This window comes from Onychostruthus taczanowskii, unplaced genomic scaffold (genome assembly GCF_017590055.1).
Source record: "Onychostruthus taczanowskii isolate IOZ18803 unplaced genomic scaffold, ASM1759005v1 scaffold1, whole genome shotgun sequence".
NCBI classification, from domain to species: domain Eukaryota; kingdom Metazoa; phylum Chordata; class Aves; order Passeriformes; family Passeridae; genus Onychostruthus; species Onychostruthus taczanowskii.
The window spans coordinates 20,495,571-20,520,766 of record NW_024496525.1 but is presented as its reverse complement, the minus strand read 5'-3'; the positions used below and the strand labels follow the sequence as shown (position 1 = coordinate 20,520,766).

Here is a 25,196-nt window from a genome sequence, read left to right as displayed (position 1 = left end):
GGACTGCTCTATAAACACTGTTTATGTCCCAGGCTGCACTACGTTGACCATGTTAAGAAATAAATTGCTTCATGAAGTGCAAAGACAGTGCATATAATTTCACTATTCCTCAAAAGATTAGGGGCATGCCACCCGAAATCTGCTGAATTAGCAGACAACCAGACTGGACATTGCTCAGAAGAGTTATCAATGCAGCTTCAAGTCAATCATCATTTAAATATCTTGTGCTTTCCCATTTTTATGAAGTTTGAAATATGTTTTCCAATTCCAATCCCACTCCCCAGTTCTCACTTGCCACTTTCTGCCTAGTCCAGCCTGATGAGAGGTGCAGAATACCACCATGTAGGAAAGCACAACCTATGATCCACTGCTCATTCCTTCATAGCCAGTGGTTAGTGTAGATCAAAATACATGGGGGAGCTCACCAATTTTGGTCGTCGTGGCAGGTCTCGAAGTCAAGTGGTGATGCGGTGTAGCATCATCTTATGGTGACAGGATGGACCATGGGGAAGAGAATGGGGACAAGAGAAGAAATGTATCTGAAAGTAGATCCCGTCCCCAAAGAGGGCCCTAGCTAACTTAGCAACAGTATATGGAGAGGTGTAACACACAGACATGTGGAAGTGGGCTGCACATCCCTTGTGCTCTTCACTCTCAGATTTGTAAATGGAAAATCAGGAGTTGGTCAGGGTGGAGTAAGTGCATTGATGAAGAAATGAGAAATAAAAATGGGGGATATCCTTCCCCTGGAAAGTGTTGAAACACCTGATGCGATGTTCTGCATCTCAGGAGGTTTTAAACTTGCCAGAGGCAACATGTGTCTATTAAACATCAATAAACATGCACTGAAGCCACACATCCTCAGAATGCAAACAGAGCCTTTACTCTTGTCTATGACAAAAATAGGGCCCAGTAAAAACATCTGTTAAGATATTTATCCCTCTCAGCCCAGTTCCTGTCTCAGTTAGACGAAATGGCACTGTACACTGTAGAAGGTCAAACTCCTGTCCCATACCCATATCCTCAGATCTTGCTTTTCTTTTCTGTCATGTTGTGCTTTGGATTTTATAAGGGATATGCTGTAAGAACTTTACTATGCCATTTTCCCTTCTCTGAATATGTTCCCTCCCTCTAGCACTATAGTTCTGTCCGTATTGCCCCTGCCCCTACAAACTCAGTCATGCCACTTGCTACTGTTCCCTTCTTCCCATCTCACTCATGATAAGAGTGCCGAAGAGTAGAGGTAAGATGAGTAAAGAAGGGACTTATGAGTAAAGGGACTTATTTTACTTTCACTTATTACATCTCTAATCTTGAGATGTTATCCCTGAAAACAGATGGAGGATAACTGTCAGTTTTCCATTTGCATTTCCATTCCTTTCTTCCTTTGACTTAATTTAGTACTTTTTTTATCTTTTGCCAAAGGGAAGAAGGTGGAAGGTGATAAGAAAGGACAATTGCTGTTCCAAGTAGGAGAGCTCCCCAAACAAGGACAGGAGAGGGGTTCTCTCACTTTTACTGGAGGATTATGACTCAGCTCAGGATATCAACTCTTCTAACCCAAGCTCATAGCATAACTTTACATGTCTGTCATATCTCTTGCATTATTCGCAAGAATGAAGAGTAAGTATATTAGGCCTGAAAAAAAGAGACCATGTCTCAAATTATGTGCCTTCATCTGCATCTTCTAATGTTGAAAGAAAGTATACACCAAGGAGGTGACCCTTTTCCAGAAAAAAAAAAAAAAAAATGGAAATTTGATTGTGTATTTTGGAGTCTTCACTGTTAAATGGTTTTCCAGATCAGGATTCATGCACTGCACCACATGGTTAATGCTGGAAACCACACTAAAAATGTGTTTGCTAAAAGAACAATCACTTGTTGCAGTCACCTACTACCTGCAATTCCTCGTTCTTTGCTCTAAGATGGCGTACATGTGCATGGTAAAGACACCAGGGAAATGAATATGGAATGAGAAAAATCTTTGGAGAGAATATAAACTGCATTCTGCCACCATATGTCTCTTCTGATCATTCTTCGAATGGAATTTAGCTGAAGCCTTTACTTCCCCCAAGTAAAATTTATCTGGCCACTGGATTTTATTGAGGAACTATTTACATTAGTAAATTCTACTAGGTGTGTAATTCAATTCTGCAGTCCTTTTTTTTTCCACAGAGAATTCTTCCCACTGTTATATTAGTGTCATACTAAAGAAAAATTATGAGGTGCTTTGTAAGTATTCTGAATAGTTCAGGCTCTTGTTTCTTTGCTCTCTCACTGTCTTCTTCATTTGGAAAACTGAATTCTAATTAAAAATACCACAGAGAAATCTGAAGTGTAACTTTTCTGTACCACTAGAAGAGATTTCGGGCCTGATTGTGCAAATCCTAATTCATACTAATAGTACTTGCTTCAAAAGTACAGTCACTTACATCAAGGAGGCTTTACAGGTAAGAGAGACTTGAATAATTAAGTACTTCTGGGATCAATCCCTTTGATGAGATGCTTCTGGGTCTTTATTAGCTCATCCAATTGCAGAACAGGTAACATCTGTGCCTTAGCAGACACCAAGTACTCTGCTAAGGAAATCTGCTGGATTTCTGACTACCGAAGTTGAACAATTTAAGATTAACACTTCTTTTTATATTCACATACATAATCTCAGTGAGGTTAATAGCATTTAATATTTTGCTTATTACTCATGCAATTCAAGACTGTAAACCTGAGCTCTTAAAATTATTTTAAACTAATTTATAGAAATTAAAAGCCCTTCAAAGCCAATAGTGATGCCACTTCAGAAAGATAATGTGTTATATTTGTTTTCCAAGAATGAACTATTTCATATTATGAATAACATAGCAGTACCAAAGGAAGAACAAATCTATAGCATTCAACAATATCAGTCAAAAAGTGTTTGATCTTACCTCACCCAAGCCAAGAGCTCACATGGGCAAGACAGCTATTCTATGTGCTGATTCTTTGATTAATCTATTCCTCCATCCATGAGTTTGTCTTGCTCTATTTTGACAGGAAGCTACCCTTTCATTCACCATCTTTATAACGTCTTCTGACAGAAGGTTTCCATGTTACATTAATTGTTAGATGGACAACCATATGGATGAGCAGGCTGGTGAACAGCTACATACATTATTCATTCTTATATTTTTTTAATTTGAGTGGTACCTGAGTTGCTGAAAATGTCTGTCTACTTTGGAATGACGGAACCAAGTTATATTGTCTCAGGTGTTACACTGTAAAATGTCATTCCCTGACACATAATAGAAAGACTGATTTTCCTTTCACTTTTGTAAAAACATAGCCCTATCCTTCTAGCCTGACCACAACCAGTGCTTGGAGAGTGCCTGAAGACTCAAATATTGTCTCTTTTAGACTCTAGTGCATGTGTGATTGTCTTTTAACAAAGAATCAATATGCACAAAAGGTAGACTTCAGTTCAAAACTTCAGGATGGATTACAAATGAAAGTGTCTTGGCATGCTTTTAAGCTCAAACTTGTAGAAGCTGTGACATAAAATAAAAGATTTTGTGGAAGACCAAAACCAAAAAAACCCAAAAACCCAACAAACCCACAACCAAACCAAAAGGAAAAAAAAAAAAAAAAAAAAGATGGGTTTCTCAAGCACATGAATTGCATCAAGGAATTAGACATGCATCTGTTTTAACAAAATTGAGGCAATCATTGTCTTTAGTGTTAAAGGGACTTTAGCAATTCAGACTTACCAAAATTATTATCTTTTTAGTGTTAAACTTTATTTATCTATTTTAGTTTGATCTTGTAAATTAATAGGGCAACCCACTGAGACTCAATAAGCATTTTCTGTTTATTGTTATCTTCAAATTTATTTACAATTTAGCTGAATTAACTGTTTATGACATACTGGTGGTAAAAAAAAAATCTATTTTGGTTACACAAATATTTTTGCCTTATTTTCATTAATACTTTAGCTTTAGTTTTAAACATTACACCTTTGTAGACCAAACCTGAAAAGTGAGCAACACTGCCAGCTCTCGTTGAAGTTAATAGGAACTGAGTGCGCACAACACTTTGCAGGATCAGGCCCTTCACATGAAAATATTTTGACTGGATTTAGCCACATCCTTCCTGACCTTAATTCATACTGGATAAATCAAATTGTTAATTCAGCTGAGGTTAGAAATTTGAAACAGAGCATAAATGATATTTTTCCAGTTCTACAAGAAATTGGCTTTCCTTCCTGGAAAATGCGTTAACAACCATAGTCGAAATCAGCACAGAAAATGCAAGACCTGAGTTCAAAGGTCACCCCTTTTTATTAGCACTACTTTCATAAATGGAAACAAGAGAAGATTGTGTTCTGCTTTGTCTAGATTTCAAGGCAAGGAGTTAGTTACAGTGCTTTTGTTTTTTAATACCACATTTACTAATAGAGATCTTCCTGACTTAAACTCCACTGTATTACCAAGAGCCTAGCTCACAGCCTTCTGAAATCAGCAAGTTATTCTGTTACCTTCAACAGGCTTTAAAATGGGTTTCTACATCCAAGATACTTTTTTTCCCTCTCCAAATTTCTTACCAAAAAAAAAAAAAAATCACTGTTCTGACACAAGTCCCATTTCAAAAGGTCATGGACTGTATGCAGAACTTTCACTCAAACCATCTGGACTTATTCATGTTAACAAGTTTTTTGTTGAACTGAGGCCAATTACTCCAGGCAAACCCACAAAGTGCACTGCTTCAGACTAAGAATTTTGTCTTTATTTTAGACAAATATCATTTGACTGTTCAACCTGTACTCCAGACATAGCATAAAAGCAACAGAACAATAATTTTCTCTGTCTCCCTCTCTGTAATTCAAATGAAAATGGTAAAAAATGTTTTCTTTACAACATTTTTAAAAATCATTTAATTATCTTAATACAGTTAAGAAATACATAGCCATAGTGGCTAATCAGACTCATGAGAAAAATCAACTTAAAGGAAGTGGTTTAACAAGTAGATTTGAAAATCTTTTAAGAAAACTACAATAAAAAAGATATAAATGTAGCTCAAGCTCAAATTAAAATAGGAAAATCATGCAGTGGTTAAATTGCCATAATACATGTTGTTGCTCTTCACTCTTCTTCATTTGGCTTTTTTTTTTTTTTTTTTGAGAAATCATCTCCTGAATTTTTCGTTGTTTGTCATTACTATTACAGCAAGCTTAGAATTTCGTCCCTTTAACTGCATTTTAATAGCAATGTATTATAGCATGATTTATCAACATATGGCAGGTGGAAGCTGACACAAATTATAATGAAAATTAAAACAGTCATTTATGCAGCAGGCGATTATCATTTAAGAAACATTTATTTGCAGGCTTTAAAAATGAGAGTTTAGAACCAAATGGGTTTAAAATGAAAGTTTTAATGACTGTTACCTTTTTCCTGCAGCCACTCCTCTACAGGTCGGTTATATTTGAAGGGGATTTTCTGTTTTACCATTTGGAACCGTTCACTATCTGTGTTGCCTTTAAAGTTTAAAAAACAGCTTAAAAACAATCTGTAAAGTCAATGAAATGGTTAAAACATCCTAGATTTTTTTGGATTTTTATGACCTTATTTAGCTATAGATAAATAAGTGTGCATGTGTGTACATATATATATATATCTATATATAAATATTTGAAAAGAGAGAGATTTGTCTTTAGTAGAGTGGAGAATAGTTATACATCCAATTGCCTGAGGTTCTGGAAGGTCAAAGAAATTAAAGCCTACCAAAAAAAGATAAGTCAGATTCTCCTCAGAGTATTTGTTTATCCAAATTGGTTAGAAGGCATGTGCAATTTGTCTGCAGTGTGAGACCTTGCATGAACTCAGTGCCATGAGCTAAGACATTTTGATCAGACTCTGGATCTGGTTGCATATGGACATGGCACAGTATGTCAGTCACATAAACACATAGTAGTAATTTGAAAAACCTTCTTGCACTGGTAAAAGACACCTGTTAGGACTAGAAACCCAGTAAACAGAAAAAAAAAAAAAGAAGAAAATATAACAAATTGATGCCAAAGTATTAATAGAATTAGTTTAAAAAAATCCAAACACCTAAGAATGGAAAGATAAACAGCAAAAAAAAAAAAAAAAAAAAAAAAAAAAAAAAAAAAAAAAAAAATTAAAAAAAAGTAAAATTTTTTAAGAGGAAGCACTGTTTATTAAAGACACGTGAAAACTTCTATACAGTTACCAAAGAATTGGGCCTGTTGCCAGAATAAAACAAATGCTTAAAAAAAAGAAAAAAAAAAAAAAAAAAAAAAAAAAAAAAAAAAAAAAAAAAAAAAAAGAAGTAAAATTTGAAAAGAGGAAGCACTGTTTATTAAAGACACGTGAAAACTTCTATACAGTTACCAAAGAATTGGGCCTGTTGCCAGAATAAAACAAATGCTTAGAAACTAATTTAAATAAAAGCAGAAATAATTAGCCAAAATGTAAATTCCAGCAATTACAGCTCCATTGTTCCATGTTGATGGATAAGAGACTCATCCATTAAAGTGTGCTTCGGTAGAAAGCTCCTATTACTTGCGCAGCACAGAGAGGAACAGGATTCACACAAATCCTCTCTCCAAATTCCCTAGCTACTGGAAAACTTATGGTCAAATGGAACCTCTAGTAGAAAGGAGCAGCTCAGTTTCCTGGTGCTAAGGATGACAGTGACCAAGCACCATCGTTCTGCTTTTCCATTTTCTTCAGCTACAGTCACTTTCTGATTAATTCAAATTTTTGCTTCAAGTATTATTTTTACAAAAACTCTTCAGACAGGCATAAGAGAAGTGCTTTTTTTCTACATGCAACATTATAATATTGCAGAAAAAGGATTAAGCCTACAACTTACTGAAGTAATGTTACCATAAGTAAAAGTTCAGTAAATCAGTTGTGCTCTGGTATGTGTTTTGAATAAATGATGGTCCAAGTCAGGAACTGCTCTGTACAATTTACAGTACTGCCTTTTAAGGTCACACATGTAGATATCCTAATGGGGCTTCATATTTATTTGACTTTCTGAAACAGATGCTGTAATCTTTTTTCAGTGTAAAGAGAGACCAATGAAAAAAAGCATAATTAAAAACTAAATCATGTAAGTCCAGCCAGTCAAGAGCAGACACTGTGATACTGCAGGGAATATGACTGGTGAATCTCATGTGTTTGATCATCCTCACAGCACAGCTGTTGCTCAGAAATGCTGCCAGTCTGAGTGAGGTACCTGCTGACCGCAGCTGGGCTCTCCAGCAGCACCTTGGAACTGCTGACTTTCTGCTGCACGTGAGAAGCACTACAGCAACACACCAGATATAGTCCCACAAGGATTCGTATGACCTAATCTTAAGGAGAATTTGTAAAAATCATCATCTATATCGCTGTAAGCACAGCTGTAAGGAAAGCAGCAATTTGCATTTGGGTTAGTATCTCCAACTATAATGAGGAACATTTAGGAGCTTTGCTGCTTATTTGGGGTGTACAGTAAAAAAAAATTAAAAGCATTTAAGAACAACTTTACTGGCCCAATTACTTACTAACTTCCTGATAAGTCAGATGACTTTTTACCTTCCATATATTATATATTAATTGTGGGAAACTGCTATTCCCTATTGCAGAAATATCTAATTAAGCACCAGCTGACACACATTATTGCTCCAGTTTCTCTGTTACACCTCAGATGCCTGCCATATACATTGGTTATTCAGATAAACTAAGAGGAAAAGATAAAATTGAAAATACTCTCTCAGTCATCTGTCAAGTCATATTTAACAATGTACTGTGGTGACTTGGAGTCACTGACAGACATGAAGTTACCTTTAAGTACATTCCTAGCTCTCATAATTCATATCAGCACCACCAAAAAGTCAGTTCTATACTTCTACAAATACATATTCCTAAACAGAAAATTTGAACCATGTTCAATCCAGGAACCAAGCAAAAACTGATAAAGAGGAGCTGAGTTAATACAAACAACAAAAACAAAGAAAAAACTCCACCTAGAGCTAAAGAGACAGCAATATTAACAAAAAAAAAAAAAACATATTTCATCTGTTTAATAATAATAAATTTAAATGAAAGCTTCCTTTCCTGCAAGTTCTGCCATTCATTTAAGCCTAGGGGCAGCTTACAGGAAGCAGACCCATTGGTTTGGGGAGAACAGAAAAAAATTAAGTCAATCTCACTACAAAACCAATTCTTTTTTTAAGATTAGTTAGCAAGACATTCAGCTTAGGCCTTTTCTGAACACACTAATCAATGCCCATCAAAACAGATAAGTCTCATAAATGCAATCATAAAAATTCTGTATCTCCTTTAGGATTTTTTTTTGTTTAGTTGCAGTGTGCATTTTTTTTTTTTTTTTGTGTGTGTGTGTGCTGGGAAAGAGTACTAGGTTCTGAAAAATCCTCAGGAGGCATTTCAATGGCACTTAAAGACCTAAATTTCTCTCTCAGCTTAGACTTGAACACTTACAAAGAGGCTGCTACTGCATCTATATTACATGTGATAGACACAGTTTTGATATAAGTGGGGGTTATTCCCCACTTTATACAGTACATCTAAGCTAGAACTAGTGGTTAAATGAGTGCATTGGTATAATGTCGATGGACAGGCACATTTTCCATAGCCCTAAAGAAATTCTATAACACTATTTACAAGCAACAAGAAACTCCTCTGTCTTCATCCATATTGGTATGCACACACAAAAGTAACCTTTTACTGGTGGCAATGAGATCTTTTTCAGAAAGAAGACAGTTCAGAGGAACACTAGAGTCAGCCAGGGGCTGGCATGGAGTGCTTCTCCCTCTGTGTGAAAGGCTGACTGTAGAAAAGAAAAAAACGTGGTGAATTGAAATTCCTCAGAAATAGAGTGTCTGACAAGAATGGGCCAACAAGACTGAGGTAAAAAAAGGAAGTGGGACAATCAAAAAGACATGACAATGAAAAATGGGTTTCTTATAGTTCTAGACCTTCAAGAAAGCCAGAAAGGACAACTATTCCCCACCACATCTTTAAAAACTTTTTTTTTTTAAATCAGGTTTAATTTAATTTTATTATGTTATTATTATGCAGATATATTCAGCAAGATTAAAATACATATAAAAATAATATCTTTAAAAGCGATGAAAAATTGAGGGCATTAGAAAATTCAAATAGGTTTATATTGCAACATTAGTATCTGATCTATTCTTTTTTGGTTTGTTTTTAAATTTTATTTCAGACATAACTAAGAATGACTTTTAAAAACATGTGCATGAGAATGTGTTTACTTATATACCCAGTTACAAGAGTGAGCTAAAGAACAATCTTTTCACTGTTAAGTGCTTAGAATAGCCATTAAATATAACCAATAGAATCACACAATTATTAAATTAATACTGGCTTGCAGTTGTGCTTTAAAAAATAAACACAACATTTGATATGAGAGCTCAAAAAGGAAATATCATGGTTTGCAACACGAAGTAACATAAGTTTGGCATGAAGAAAGCTTATTGAACCTCTGACAGCTGAGGCATGATGTGATTAAAGGTGTTTCTTGCCCATCTTCATACACAGTAATTTTCAGTAACAATCCTTTTGTGACCTCAATGCAATTTCATGCTATAGTTGAATGATACACATATTCAAACGACCCTTCCACATAACTAATATAGATTCTCTCTATTTTTTTCATTTTGAGTCCAGGTTTGATTCCAGGCTGCTCTTCAGAATAGAATTCACAGGACAGAGTGATTTAAATTTTCAGAAAACACTCCTAATAACATAATTCTTCTGCATTCAGAATCAATGTGGGTCTCAAAGGTCACAGAATAAAGTTTTTTATAGTAAAATGGTGTTGATTAGTTTTGCTACTTGTGATTTACTAAATATTTTCCTCCCATTGATTCTAGCTGCTTATGTGACTGAAGTACCAATAGTAAAGGCTCAGTTTAAAGAAGTTTCCTCTTTTTTCCTTCATCCACATAATAAATTCCTGTATATCAATATGACTTAGATCTGCATAAAACTTAGCTTCTTCTAAAGAACTGTGCCTCATAAACACATTATTTTGCCTATTTTTACTCCTTTTTCATGTAAAAATTCTAAAGACAACTGTGAAGACTAGGATTAAAAGAAGTCTTTTGTCCCATTTAGTACTAATATGCACAATTAATAGAAATTCTGCTGCATGTCCTAAGTTTCTCAACATACTGATAAGCAATCAGGCTTTTATGAACTCAAGGATTTCAATGGTAGCATTTTGAAATCTTCTAGGTTCTTGAATCTTGTTTAACCTGAATATTCTAAATATTTCAAATACCATGGACATTGCTAAGGACCAAATACTTTGGAAAGGAATATGGCAGAAGTGCTCTATGTTTTTTGGGGTTTTTTTGGATTGTCCCTCTTTTTCCCAAGGAATTGTTGAATCCAGTCATAAAAATAAGAGCCTACTGGTTAAATATGATCGGTTGCCAGCATTCTGTCTTTTTCCTGAAGCCTTCAGTATCCCAGCTCCACAGACTATCCTGATAAATAGATCAGATTCACTTTGAACTTTAGCTTTCACTAATCCTCAGTTTAGAACAAACTAAAATGGGGGGAAAAAAATCAAAATAATTTGCTTGCACCAATCACTACTGGCAGCTCCCACAGGAATTACTTTTTATGCAGTGCAAGAGTCCAAGGGACACAGTTTAAATTTGCTCATGGGCAAAGCAGAATTTTCTTCCAAAACCCTTCAGTGCTGGAAGATATTGTTCTTTTCCGCTGATGGTTCCTTTAAGAAAACAAACAAATTTTATTTCATTAAGCTTATTTCTAAACCAAAATGGAATCTTAAGCCAAAGAAAGTACAAGAAAAGTGAAGCTCTGGAAAATCTTGCTTCTTGGCCTAGACCAATCATAATGATTTACTACCTCTTAGGTGTGAAAGAGAAAAACTGAAAGGTTCCAGCAAATTGCACTGGGCAGAAAGAAAGTACTTGCTTTTAGGTGGAATATTAAACCATCCTGATATGTTGTCAAATCTGTGAAGGTGGTGAAAAGAATACCATAAGAAAAAACTCATCTCATCTAAATTACTCTCAAAGGCTGTTCTATGAAGCAGAATTTTCTTCATTGCTTCTAAGTATCTAAAAAGAATGAGACATTTTATATAATGAGCAGTTATTAAATGAAAGATGCTGCAGTGATACTAATGATTTAAAGAAACATCTTGAGATCAGTGTTCAAGCTTTAAAATGTTTCCACAATTTTCCCCTTATTGTAGATGGAAGATCATTAGGAAAAGGGCTTGTTAACACCTAATGTGTGATAGCTCAGTTCACCCAGCAGCCCGCAATGACAGCTCCCTTTGAGTTTTTATGGATGCCCATAATCTCACTAAGATTTACACACACTTAATTGACATCATCATGGGAGAGAAGCAGTCTCCTACAGCATGAAAAGTGTATATTTAATGGGTAAATGCTCTACTAACAAAAACTGATTCAGTTCAATTCAACCCCAAAACTCTCCTAGGGCTGATGCTGTGTGCCTTGGAAAAGGAGACTTGCATGCATCATGGAGAACTACCATTTCCCCTCTGAGAAAGGGAACAAAAGTTTCCAAAGTGTGCTTGTGACTGGCACAGACTGAGCCTCTTTAACCACTTCTGTTTTCAGGCAGCTGCACTTAAAAACTTACAATACACTGAATTGCCTCGTTTTCACATTTCCTTAAGTACATATTTTGTTTTAAATACTACAAAGTACAACCAGTATTTGTTCATAGCTTGTATTTAATTAGATAACTGACACAAGTCTATTAAAAATAGATTCTAATCCTTTACTAAGACTAGACCTTCCTCCATTCATCAGAAAGAAATAACAACACTTACAATCAAGTTTTAGTATCAGGTCTTTTCATGTATAGATGTTTATTTTGTTGTGTTACTGTAAGACCATATTGTATTTTATGTTATATAACATAGAGAATGGTTACAATAAAATCCAAACAAGTAAAAAAAATCTCTACTTACAGTGGCTTTAGAAAACACTTGAAAAATGTCCAAACCTGAAACCACAGATGAGGCTCATACAAAAATGAAACAGGATGGCCATGCTAAACAGAATAATTATAAGGCAGATGATCGGGAATCTTTCTAACTGTCACAAGCTGTCCCTCTAAAAATTCTTGTAAAGCTTCAGTTTTACCTTGTATAAAAGGAGTGCTATGGAAAATTAATTCAAATTTGGGATTTCATTTCATTTGAGTGAACTGAAAAATAGACAAGTCTTAACATTGTTTAGCTTTGCTTCAGTTCTTGGATATTATATTTTTTCCCCTGCCTTCACTGTTCAATAAAGTTGCATCTTTTTTCACTGAATTCTCATTTGATTTCTTGTCCTCATTTTCCCCTTAGTCCTGGATGCCCTTGACTTTATCTTCAATTCCCTCTGATCACATTGTTTGCTGGGAGCAACACCTTTTACTCTGTTCATCTCACTATGGACTGGAGTTAAAAGCTGACCTTCACACTGCAACCCTCCTCAGCTCACTGCCCTCATGACAAGAGACAACAAGGTCTTGGTAATGTAAGTACTAAAAATATGAGAGAGAATTAGCAAGCAAGACTCCAACAGTAAAAATTATTCAGGCAACTGGAGCTGCTTCTAAGTCTCTAGTACCTCAAGCAAAATCTTTACAATGCCACCACTCCCTCTTTTATTTATTTATTTTTTTTTGCCTAAAAAACTTGGGGTTCTAATTTAAAGTAAAGCAACATTCAGGCCAAAATCATTGGGAAATCCAGAAGCAAACTAAGAGATAGGAGTTTAAGTGTCTGTGCAGGAGGTATAGCTAACGTGGACCACAGTGACACTAATATGACAAAGAAAGACTTGAAGAAGTTATCTAATTGAATGCTCTGCCCCAGGACAAGATCAGTAACATTTCAACCTCCCTTAGATTAGTATTTCAATCCTGTTTTGGATGACTGAGAAAATAAGTGCCTTACCTTTGATAATCGAACACAGAAGCACAATAGGAGCAAAACGAAAGAAAACTCAGACTAACAAAGGTGGAAGAAGGTTAATAAAACCTTTTTAAGCATCCAGAAGAAAAAAAGATATTGTCAAAAATGTGACTCAAGTCCTATTTTATACGTGCACGTTATGCTGAATCACTTCAGCCCTGTAGAAGTTGAGGCCATGGGCATGAAATAAAAGCAGTCTGCTTTAGTTCTTATTTGAGCTATGCTGGAAAACTGAACCAGTGTACAGTACAGAGAAAGCAGTTACCAGTTCAACCTCTGTAAAAATATGAAACAGTTTGGGTGCCTACATTACTAGATGTTTGAAATGTTTTGTAAGGAATGTGTAAATTACTGTGTTTTTTCACTGATCAGACTCAAAATGAGCCCCAAGTCAGGAAGCCAAGTCTGAAGTGTCTATTAAAAAAACCTAAAACTACATATTGGTCTTTCTATTTTAAGCAAGGGGGAAAAAATTTTGCAAGAAGAAATCAGAGATTGGAATAAAATACACTGCTATTATCCCCACATCCCACTTCTTTGATTCCCTCATGAAAGGTCAGGATGTGATTTATGTTGCCCAGTGGGAACTAGCAGAAATAATCAAATACCAAAAGCATTTTATTTGTATTGACACTTTAAATTCTATTAACTCTCACTTATTTAGAGGTTGTTTATCTGTTTTGTGCATTACGCAAAGTCAGGACACAGAAACACTAATCTAATTTACATATTTGGGGTTAGGCATTGGAGCTACATGAGTGTAGCTATTTTGTTTCCAGGAGCAATGTGAGACTGAAAACAGCTCAGTTGCCTTTGGAGGATGCATGATCTAAGGTAAGAAAACTTGTGGATTTATACCTGCTTTTTGAAGGATCAGTGGCTCGCTACCCTGCAAACAAGAGCAGCTCAGTTCCAGCAGACCTGAAGTCTCTGCCTTGGTGCTGGCAGCTGGATTGTCTCCATTAGAAACCTTCAGATGCTTCTGAATCTCATTTCCCTGTGCACATATTATTAGGGAGATAATATAGGGAATTAAATGTACAAATAGAGAGAGCATGTGCACTCCTTTTCCATTAACACAGTGCTACTGTAGGGAAGCCTCTCAGTCAGTAACAATAATGAGAGTAAAACCTGTAAGGCCCTTTGTCAAATGTCACTGATGAGGACTGGAAAGCTAACCATTAACAAATAACCAAATGGCAAAAACTCTATGGAAGTGGCAAGTTCTCTAGAGTGAGTGCCAGGAAATAATTAAAAGCATGTAAGAAACTGATGAAGGAAGAAATTTATTAAGAATCACTTCCTATCAAGATTGCATATTAGACAGTGCTACAGTATCCTCAGGGAAATTCTTGAATTACTTAAATTTTCCTTGAAAAAGCAGTGGGGGATATCACTTTATTACAGAATGGAATAAATGAGAGCAAGCAGGCCTTTCCCATTTCTAACTGCTACAAATCATGAAATCAATTCTTCTGTTTGCATCAGTTTAGAAAAAGGAAAAGAGAATTGTAGGATTCTGTAGCAACCCAATGAGTCTTCTCAGACAGATGCTATTCACATAGTTGTGCCATGACCAAGAGCACCAGGTACTCAGTAAGTAGCAAAGATGCAAATTCATGGACCCAGAAAGACTTCCATGTTCAGTGAATTGTAGAATATTTTCTATTTAAGTCACCAAAGACAAGGTAAATTGGAACTTTGTCCTCAGTTTACTGATGGGAAAACCTGAGCTGCAGAGTGGTAAAAGCATTACCCAAGATCACAAAGAAAGGCATCTCTAAATATAAGGCTGGGATTCATGAACTTCTGACTCCTAGCTCCATGACTGGCCCCTTTCATTTCTGACCATCCTTTCACACAGTTGCTTTGCTTCAGATTGTAGCATTGGATTTTAATGACTTCATGCTTTCCAGTGCCTTTAGCGAGCAGGGAAAAGGCTGATGTGGATGCAGAAACCCCTTCTGTCACTGCATGTCAGCATGTCAACCTGGGATTACAGCTGGCACTGTTTTTTCTGCAGGCAATATGATCAGAAAAACAGAAAGTTGTTCAAGCCTGTGATCCCTCAGGACAGATGTTTGTTTGCTCATTCTTACTGTGCACACATGTGTGTTTATGAGAGAGAGGGACAGAAGGAGAGTTAGGGAGAGAGAGAGATAGAGAAGAAATAAAACATAAAAACTCTGTTTGATCAGGAGAACTGAAATAGAACTAACCCAGGAGAGAAACATAAATATATTAATGTCTGGGAACTCACTGCACTGTGCTGTGCAGCAGGATTCTATTTAGCCTGAGTCTCCATCTCAGAAATATTTCTCCATCCTTCTCTGCACTATGTTATACAGCTACATTTGATGTACCATCAAATGGCTGAAGCAATAGCAATTGGTTGGATGGGGCTTTGAGAAATGTGTTCTAGTGGAAAGTGTTCCCACCCATGCCAGGGGTTTGGAACTACATGATCCTGAAGGTCCCTTCCAACCCAAGTCCTTCTATGGTTCTAATTAATCTTATGCCAGCAAAGGAGAAATTTACCAGAAATCACTGTTGATAAGGTTTATGCCTGGTACCTGGACCTCATACAATCATGGAGCAATAGACACCAACAGATGAGAATAGCTCAAAATATCTGAGGATTCATCAGGATACACTTGCCTGTGTTGAACAGCTGTATACTTTGTTATGGAATTGTTGGGAAGACCAAGCTATCAGGATAGACCTATATCTCTTAGCCTGTAATTACTATACATGGAAAATGGCTGGATGTCAAAGAAATGCAGGGAAAACCACATGGGGGAAAACCACATGGATTATATCTGTTTTGTGCCATAGTATTTCAGGCACTGGGACTCAAAAGTCTGTGGTAAGTAAATGAATGCAATGCCAATACTTAGGGATATTCCAGGGTTCTTAAATCAGATACCAGGGGAGAACTATTAGGCAGAAAGATACATCATAGCCCTATGGATACTGTATCTTGGAATATTTAAGTGATCATTCTGACAAAAGAGCAAATCTAGGACTGGGAAATCATAAAGCTCATCTCTTCATGAGTTTTAGTTTATGCCATACTACCATTGTCAAAGGTTAATACAATTTTTCCTAGGTATTCAATCTGTGTTGCAAGAATTTATCTTACAAAGAACCCTAGTCAACAGAACTAAGCTAAGAGGAAAGAACTGAGATGCAAGAATCAATACCATCAATTGAAAAATAATGAGAGAAATGGAGAAACATTAGAGATGACACTAAACTAGCTGGGTTTTGGTTTGTTATGGTTTAAATTTGGCTGAGCAATGGGGTCAGAATGCAGCAGAGCAACTTCTCCAGCTGCAGAAGAAGTGAGAGTATTTCCACACAATCAAGTCTTCCTAAATAAATTAATGAGGGAAAAAAAAGGAACCGTTTGCTTTCCAACTGAGAAATACAAATGCAATTACTTTAGATACAATACAAACACATATAGCTTGACTTCATATTTCAGATCACAAACTAAATGCAGAAGTACGGCAATTTTTTTTAAAAGGACATCTTTGGGGCATATTTTTGTTGTTTCCATTGTGGGTTACTGTAATTGTCTGGAGCTTCAGACACTTGACAGGTCTCAGACTCAATAAGCTTGATTAGATGAATAGTAAGGCTCTGGGAAGACAGAAGAGAATTCCAAATCCAGGACCATTGGAAAGAAGTGTCATTTTGACCATTAAAGCAAATTTTCTTCTCAAGTATTTGGTATTTGTCTGTGGATTTGACATACTGGACATCTAGTCTGATGCAGGAAGATGTAAGAGTGTTGCTACACTAATTCAGCTAACAGCTGAATATACAATACATATAATACATCTCTCTGTTTTTTTGGACAGCACCAAAATAACCTTTACTCAAACTGCCAGTACTTTCTGGTAATATTTTCTTTATCTAGGCTATAAAAAAGATAAATATTTTGGCTAAATTAAAAGTAGTGTTGCCTCTGTGGCATGTATTTGCATATTAGAACAACCTTTTATGTGACTGGTATGTAGCAGTATTAAATACTGCTACAGAAGAATACTTCTTACTCCTCTCCTCTCTCCCTCAAGGACTATCAGTGGGATCTTGGGTGGGAATTAGATGGTCATGGCAACTTGCATGAAGATACTTTTCCGTGTTTACTTCCTTCCTTAGATAAACTCCTTCTTTCAACCCTATTGTTAAATCGTATTGTGCTGCTTGTTCTGCTTTGTTACGCTACATATCTTCATAAAGACCCATGCATTTCCCTCTTTCTTGATACCAAGCTGACAAATCCCAGTGCTTGATAGGCTGCCACTCACATGAGCTTGAGGTACTTGGTGAAGTTAAAACTACAGCTCACCCAGACTGAATGCAGCTTGTTGCAAGAGCTCAGATCAGTTTTAAGAAACAAAACAAGAGCAATGGCTACTGGAAGCTGCAATATAACCATCTTTTTTTGTTTATTGGTTTGTTTCCTGTCTTTTCTCTCTTCTGTCCTCAAAACCAGAGTTTGGAAGACAGAAAATTCTTAAACACTTTCATTAAACTCTTTGAGGATGGGGCAAATCAGAAATAAACCACAGCTTCAATTTTTCTGTGGAAAAGCAAAACACAAAGTACATGGCAATTAAACTCTAAGCATAGTGGCAACATTTATGTAACTTTGATGTCATGTCAGATCCTATCCCATCATCCAGGATGGAAACACATGCATTAACATGAGGTTTTTTGCACAAATTCCAAAGTCTGTTTTTTTTGTTGATGACTTCATATATGGAGTTTTAGATGTCATTGGACACAGGGGAACAAAACTTGAGTGTTCATATCTGGTAGCCATATTTATCAGTTTTCCAATCCTATAAATATATTATAGATGCTATGGCCCTGCAGTGACAAGCTACAATCAACTCTTGATTTCATCAACTTGTCATGCTTTAATCATCCCTCTTGGCAGATCTTTCAACATATGTTGCAGTACTGCCTTCAAAATGTGCTTCTCCAATTCTGTTTTATTAACCCTGTCTTTTTATATGTTTTAGGCTCATTATGAAATGCAGTAAATCTGTCAAAGGCACTTTACAAGCTGTCTCCAATTCATGCTGATAGGAAGCATCTGAGAGCTCATTTAAGTCCCACAAAATGAGTACAATATGAAAAGTCAAAATCCACAACAAAGAATGCAACAAGAACCCTGGTGATAGCATTCAGCCTACAGGGCTGATCAAAAATCAGTTCTCTTTTTTCTTACTCATTGCCCACTCAGAAGGACATTTGGATAGGAAAATTTAAGACCACAGTGGGATCTGGTAGCACCAAGAAAAAAAAAAATCCCTTCAGCATGCAGATCGAGCAACACATTAATGATTCCAAGTCATCCAGCACAAGACCCATTTTCATGAAGACAACTGGTTCAGCCAAACTTCTTACTATTACCTTGGTTTCAGAAGCAAGGTTTCAAAAGTGAAAAGGAGATCATAACAGCCTCAAGTCTGAGGGAAAGAAAAGATGGCTACAGGGATGCAAGAAGGCAGAAACCAAAGTTTTTGTGGGGAGTTGAAGGGTGGAAAGAGGAGGAAATGACATGTCGAAGTCATTCTGCAAGACACAGAATGAATTTGGAGGAGGAGGACCCAGACTCTGAAAAGCACAGAGAACTAGAAATTTCCTCTAAGGCTCCATTACTGAACATTTATAAATCACTGAAGTGGTGCAATATGAGCCACGTAGAGGTACTGTGCAGGGATAAGTACAAACTTAGAAAGAACTTGTTGTAATGACTCAGACATCTCAGTTAGTTCTGCTTTTGACTTTTCCTTGTTAATTTCACAATCAGCATGAGACTTTGCATCACTGAGCTCACAAGAACTAATAGTCACAGCATTGCATATTATTTACAATATCAGTGCACATGTCAGCTGAAGAAAGAATACATAGTCTTTTCCTAATTTCCCCAGTGATACTACTACTAGACCATCTAAACTTACCTTCTTTTTCTTGTCTAATGCATTACAAATTAAATAAAGCAAAGTTGGAAGAGGTAATATCCCATTGATAACAGTTAAAACCAGACAAGCTTTCAGAAACAGAAGACACAAAAAAATTACAGAAGGAGAAGAATATAATGCCACCAATTAAAAAAACCTACCATGAAGAACTTACATATCCTGAAATGAGGCTGATTTTTTCAACTGTATTGGGTTGACTCATAAAAACTATCAACCTCCAGTAATTCTGCCTACATAAGTGAAGACTAATGCAGATATCACACACTATTTCTCCACAATTAAAGCACTCTTATTTTCTAGGTTGGTCAGCAGGTACCAAAACAGAGCACAGAGAAGTCGGTTCAGTCCCCTGCTTCAGTCTTGGGAAATCTACTGTCTACCCATGTCCAGCAATAAAGCCAGTGAGATGAACTCTAGCATGCACAAAGAATCTGGATACAATCTTGTGAGACCTTCTGTTTACAGGACAAGATGGGGATAATACATAAAAATCAGTCATGGGTGGGAGCTGCCCTGCATGCTTTACATCAAACAAATCCTTGTTAAATTTTGTCTTTAACAACTACAACAACCACTGCATTATCTGAGGAAATTCCTCATCATAACAAGCTCTTGTGTGTTTTGTGTAATTCCTTTACAAATAACCTTGAGCCTTCTGTATGTCCTCCTAATATCTCAGGAGAGGATCTCATTTTCTCCTTCTCTCTTCCTCTCCTGCCTGCCTTCCCAACCCCCCTCCTCAATTATCTCTTGCTGTCTTCTGGGTGGTTATGTTTAATCTCAGGATTAGGCAGAAGCCTGCAGTTTGCTTTGAACAGCTTATCAGCTTCCAAGAGACATTTACAGGGAGAGAAAGACTCCAGTTTTGATAGCAGTAATTGTATTTAGCTTGTAAGATACAAGGCTATTTATCTCATGGCTGGGAAATCACAGAGGGAGAGAAAGAAAATGTTGTCGATAAAAACTAAATAAAGCCAACAAGAATGGAGAAGAGAAGAGAAGAGAAGAGAAGAGAAGAGAAGAGAAGAGAAGAGAAGAGAAGAGAAGAGAAGAGAAGAGAAGTCCTCAGAGTCCTTTCAGTAGAGGGATGAGGTGGGAAATAGACCTCATTGAACAAAAAGATCGTGCCAGTTGTGGAAGGAGACTGAAAATAACATGGGAAAGGTAATAAATGGCTTGAGTAGGACAATAAATGACCTGTTTTAAAGCAGACTATGAATTCTCATTCAATAGTCACAGCTGTGTAAAACTCATGGAATTTTATTTCTAGAGATGGGTAGAACCATTTTCAGAGATACTGAGAACCAGCACTGCATTTAAAGATAGCTGGATCGGTGGATATCCACATCTCTGGAAATGAAATCTGCTTTTTTGTTTTTCACAGAAATTTACAATAGTGCCCATCATGGATTGGGTGTGCCATGCAACACTTACTACTTAAACCAACTTCAGGTTCCTCTTTTATAAAATGCCCTTTCCATTTCACCTCAGCAGTATTCAGTCAGTATTCAGTCTGCTCTCACCAAAACAGCTACATGCTTCACTTTTCCCATCTCACAATTCCTGTAAAATCTCTGATGCTGGCTTAAGTTCTCCTACTGTATGATTCCATTTTTAAAGTGTCTACAATAGGTTTGGGTGGGTATTTATGAGAAAAAAAAAAAAGGATCGAGATATTTTGAATCTTATTAGGCTGCAACCAGTATTCAAATTTGTTACAATCAAACAAGCATGCAAGCAGGGAAGGGTTAACATCATCTCACTGAGAAATATTCAGCACTTTGCAAAAGTATCAAATGCGTAACAGCAATTTTAAAAATGCCAGATTCCAATTATTCTGATACTTTTAATCACAGAATACCTTTCCTAAAGGAAGAATAAGATGGAACCAAGCTTTCAATCTTATCAAGACAAACACAAATGCTTCAAGTTCTTTCCACCACCATAATTAATCCTCAACAGTTAAAACAGATGAAATGAAAAATACATCTATTTTTTCTATGTTATGGAGATGCAGTATATAATTTCAGGTGTCCCAAAACATGCCTCAATATCGTGAATTTTTCTCAAAGATGAGAAATCACAAAGTGAAAAAAAAAATTGAGAAAAACTGACAGTCATGAGATTCTTTCTATAGCCTTTGTTGCATCACCTTTCACTTAAACACAAAACCATAACCTCTGCCTGACATTCTCTATTTCTTTGTGAGCAAGTAGTTTTAACTAGACTAGAATATTTGGAAAGTAGCTACAACAATTATCTAGCTCAATCAGGGCAGGCCAAAAGCCAAAGTATGTTCTTAAGGGCAGTGTCCAAATGCCTCTTAAACACTTATGGGCATGAGGCTTGCTGACAATCTCCCTGGAAAAATAGTTCTGTTTGACCAGTCTGTCAGTAAAGTAATGCTTCCTAAGATCTATTGTGAACCTCCTCTAGTGCAGCTTTGAAACATTCCTGCATGTCCCATCACTAAGTACTATGGAAAAATAGCTCAGCACCTGGCTCTGCTTTCCCTCCTCAGAAAGCTGCAAAGAGCAATGTCATCCCCAGCCTGCTTTGCTCCAAACTCCACGACCTCAAAGTCCTTAGCCCCTCTCCACAGGACATGCCTTCCAGCCCTTGTTGCTGTCCTCTGGACATTTTTATGGATGTTCACATCCTTCTAAAATTGTGGGGCACTACCGTGAGGTCTCACTAAGGTGAGACCACACCAACGCTGAATAGAGCAGGACAACCACTTCTTTTGACTGGCTGGCTGTGCTGGCTTTTATGCTCCCCAGGACATGGTTTGTGTTTTCACTGTCAGGGTCCACATATGACTTACAGTGAGCTGCCGCCCACCAGCATCCCAGATCTCTTTTTTCAGGGTTGATTTCCACCACTCCTCTCCTAATTCCTAATAATGCCTGGTGTTACTCTGCTCCAGGTGCAGAATCCAGAATTTGTTCTCGCTTAATTTTATCCCATTAATAATTTTCCAGTGCTCCCATCCAGCTAGAATCCCCTGCAAGGCTTCTTGTCCCTTGAGGGGGTCAACAGCACCTCCCAGTTTAGTCTCATTAGCAAACTTCCTACATCCACTACCTTCCCTTCATCCATGAGATAGTTGACATTACCACAGAAGAATGAATATATTAAACAGAACTGTCCCTAGAACTGAACCCTGAGGAACAGCTCTGGTGACCAGTTGCCAGGCAGATGCAGCCCCATCCACCACAGCCCTTTGAGCTCTGCAGTTCAGCCAGTTCCTAACCCAGTGCACCGTGCACAGCTCATCCCACAGCTGGGCAACTTGTCTGGAATGGTGAGGGATGGTATCAAAAGCATTACTAAAATCCAGGAAAAACTACATCCACTGCCTTCCCTTCATTCACAAGGCAGGTGACCTTACAATAAAAAGACAGAAAATTAGTTACATGGAACATTCCTCTTGTGAACACATGTTGAGTGTCCTTTATGACTGCATTATTCTTTAAATGTCTTTCAGTAGCATACAGTATAAGCTTCATAATTTTCCAGGACCTGAGTTTAGACTAACAGGTCTGTAGTTCCCTGTATCTTTTCTCACACCCTTCTTACAGCCTGGAATAGCAGTGGCTAGGTTCCAGTCAGCAGGGACCTCCCCAGACACCAAGACCCTTGTTAGATAATTGAGAGGAGTCCTGCTGCTAGCATCCTTCAGTACTCCTTCAGTTAGCTAGAAAAATTATTGAAAAAAGCAAGTAAGAACTCAGCCAGTTTTTCTCCCTATCTTACATAAAGTGTGTGGCACAAATAAAGCTACTTCAGATCTTTCCACCTAGCAAATGAAGAAATACATTTTAGCAAGGCAAGGTTGATGCCTTTCTCATTTTAGATAGGTAGGAGAATCTAAACCACTATCACTTTGACCTGTTTCTAGAAAGCTTATTGTTTTAGACAAAGACTGTCTCATACAGACTAACAAAGATGTAGTTCAAATTGGATTGCTTTCAAATGAAATTGAAAAAAGAAGATATGCTCAACAGTTCAGGAACATTCAATCCTTGGAACTGGAACTACTCAGAAAGAAAATTCCAGAACAGATATCAGGGTCTCAGAATCAGCTTTTTGTTTTATAGGTATGCACTCATCTGGCCAGAGCAGTCAGTTCTGCTGCCAAGAGTTAACTGTCCAGCTTTTCCAGAAATACAATTTCCTCTCAGAAATGTACTTCAGAGACTGAATGAAGTAGGGGCATAGGGGATGAACTATTTTTTTTTTTTTTATCCATAGCAAAAAACCTGCAGAATAATGTAATTTGAAAGGGCAAAGACTACTGCAAGAAGACTCAGAGATAACTCGAGAATGATAAAGGGGAAAAATACAAAATATGAACTGTATGGATGAAATAATGAACCCTGACAATAACCCAGTTGTTTAATACTGTCTTAACTATTTTTTCTAAAATGCATTAAAAATTCCAGGCTACACTTGTGTTGACGGATCATGCATTTCTTTAAATGACAGCTCCTTCCTACCTGTTGCCTTCTTTCCTTTAATCCTCTCCTTTTAAACATTACTTCAGTAAGATTTTATTTTTTTACCATGGATACTCTGACTTCACAGCTTCTCTTCACATAGTTGATTTTTTTTTCCCTACTGCAGAAAATGTGGCTGGTGCCTGGATGAATGAACAGGAATATCAGGCTTGTTTTGACATACACTACAAATCTGGCATCACACAAAGTATTTCTTTGGAAGAAAAGACAGTGAACTGAGTAAAAAGAACCCATCCTGCTTAAGAAATAATGAAAACTTAAGCATGGAGGTATCCCAGTTCTGTGTAAAAACTGAAGATTTATTTCTAATTATTCCGAAAATTTATGTAAGCTGTCTCAAAAAATTTATGTAAGCTGTTTTCTGGGAGATACTTAAAAGCATGAAAGCATGAGAGACAACAGAAGGGAGGAAGCCATAGAAAACTGTACTTTAGACTACAGTAAAAGTTTTATACCCTAACTGAGAAAAATGATATCATATTGTGATAACCAACTTAATGAATCAAGCATGAAGAAATTGGCTATCAGTACAGCCTATGGAAAAAGCCCATCTCTTACTGTGTTCTTGAGAGAGAGGAGAAAGGGCAAAACTAATGCAAATAAATCACAGACAGCTCAATGGTTTTGGCTGAACCACAACAGCTGAATTGCAGACAGCAGTCTTTGTGCTAATGCTACTTTTTTGACATCTCCTAGGTCTCAGGAGCTTTGTCTCAAGATACTTATACTGCGCCACTGTTCTGTCTTACTGTCCAGTAACAGAAACTCTGGTACCTTGAAATGGTATGACAGATGAGATCTCATCTCTAGTAATTTGGATTATTTCTGTCACAAAGCCAGTTTTAGCTCCAAGTTAATTCCCTCCTTTACCATTTTTCTCTAACCCTTTTCCTCACAAGAAAGTGTAAAGCCCATGTTGCAGGTGACTGGAATGCAATTGGATGCTATAAAACCCAAAATGTCAGTGCCTGAGTTGTAAGTTTGCTGTCATTCTATTTTCCTTGTCTTTTATTTGAAGTTGTAAAAATACAGCTTTGGAGCATTTTGGTCCCATTGGGCTAGTTTCAGTTAATTTCAATTTAACTAAAGACTGTGTTTTAAGAAAAGCCAATATTCTCTCACTTTGCTCGTTTAATGAATATCCAACTTTTATTTGTACTTTTCATTGAGCAAGTAATTATGAGTCTAATGTATAATCCTTCTACAAATAATAAAACTCAGAGAGGAGCATGGAAATACCATTTCAGAATGCAGCCCTGACTGAAGATTGCACCATGTGTGATGACAAAGAAGAAACATTAGAGAGTTTATAAAATTTGTAAACATTAGGGCATAGCACTGTGTAGAAAACCAAGTACACATTTTGCAGACATCGCAGTGTGCCCAAGCAAAGTCTACAAATACAACCTTTTTTAAACACTACAAATAACTACATTTCCAGAATTGACATGATGAGATGTGAAACATAGGGGATTACTCAGCTACTATCACTCAAGTTTGATATGAATCTAAATTTTCAGCAGGTTCCAGTTGAAACACACTGGATTAGCCTGGGTCCATCCAACCACAAAGCCTTTATAGAACTGAATCTCTGCTGAGCAAAGATTTGGTCTTGCAGTCAGATCAAAACACAACAGTGCAAGTTTGGTTTGTGAAAGACAACAAG

At 36.8% G+C, this 25,196-nt stretch overlaps 1 protein-coding gene across 15 annotated transcripts in view; it reads right to left on the bottom strand.

The window, feature by feature from the left end:
• The window catches only part of NRXN3 (neurexin 3), a 912,175-nt gene that overhangs the window by 105,817 nt on the left and 781,162 nt on the right, over positions 1–25,196 (bottom strand). For 9 of the 15 annotated variants that reach the window (XM_041424942.1, XM_041425182.1, XM_041425016.1 and 6 more), the window contains one exon: positions 5,417–5,506. The exons of the other annotated variants lie outside the window; for them this stretch is intronic. In XM_041424942.1, the coding sequence (XP_041280876.1) occupies positions 5,417–5,506 (90 nt within the window). The remainder of the gene's footprint in view (positions 1–5,416; positions 5,507–25,196) is intronic. 15 annotated transcript variants of the gene reach the window in all.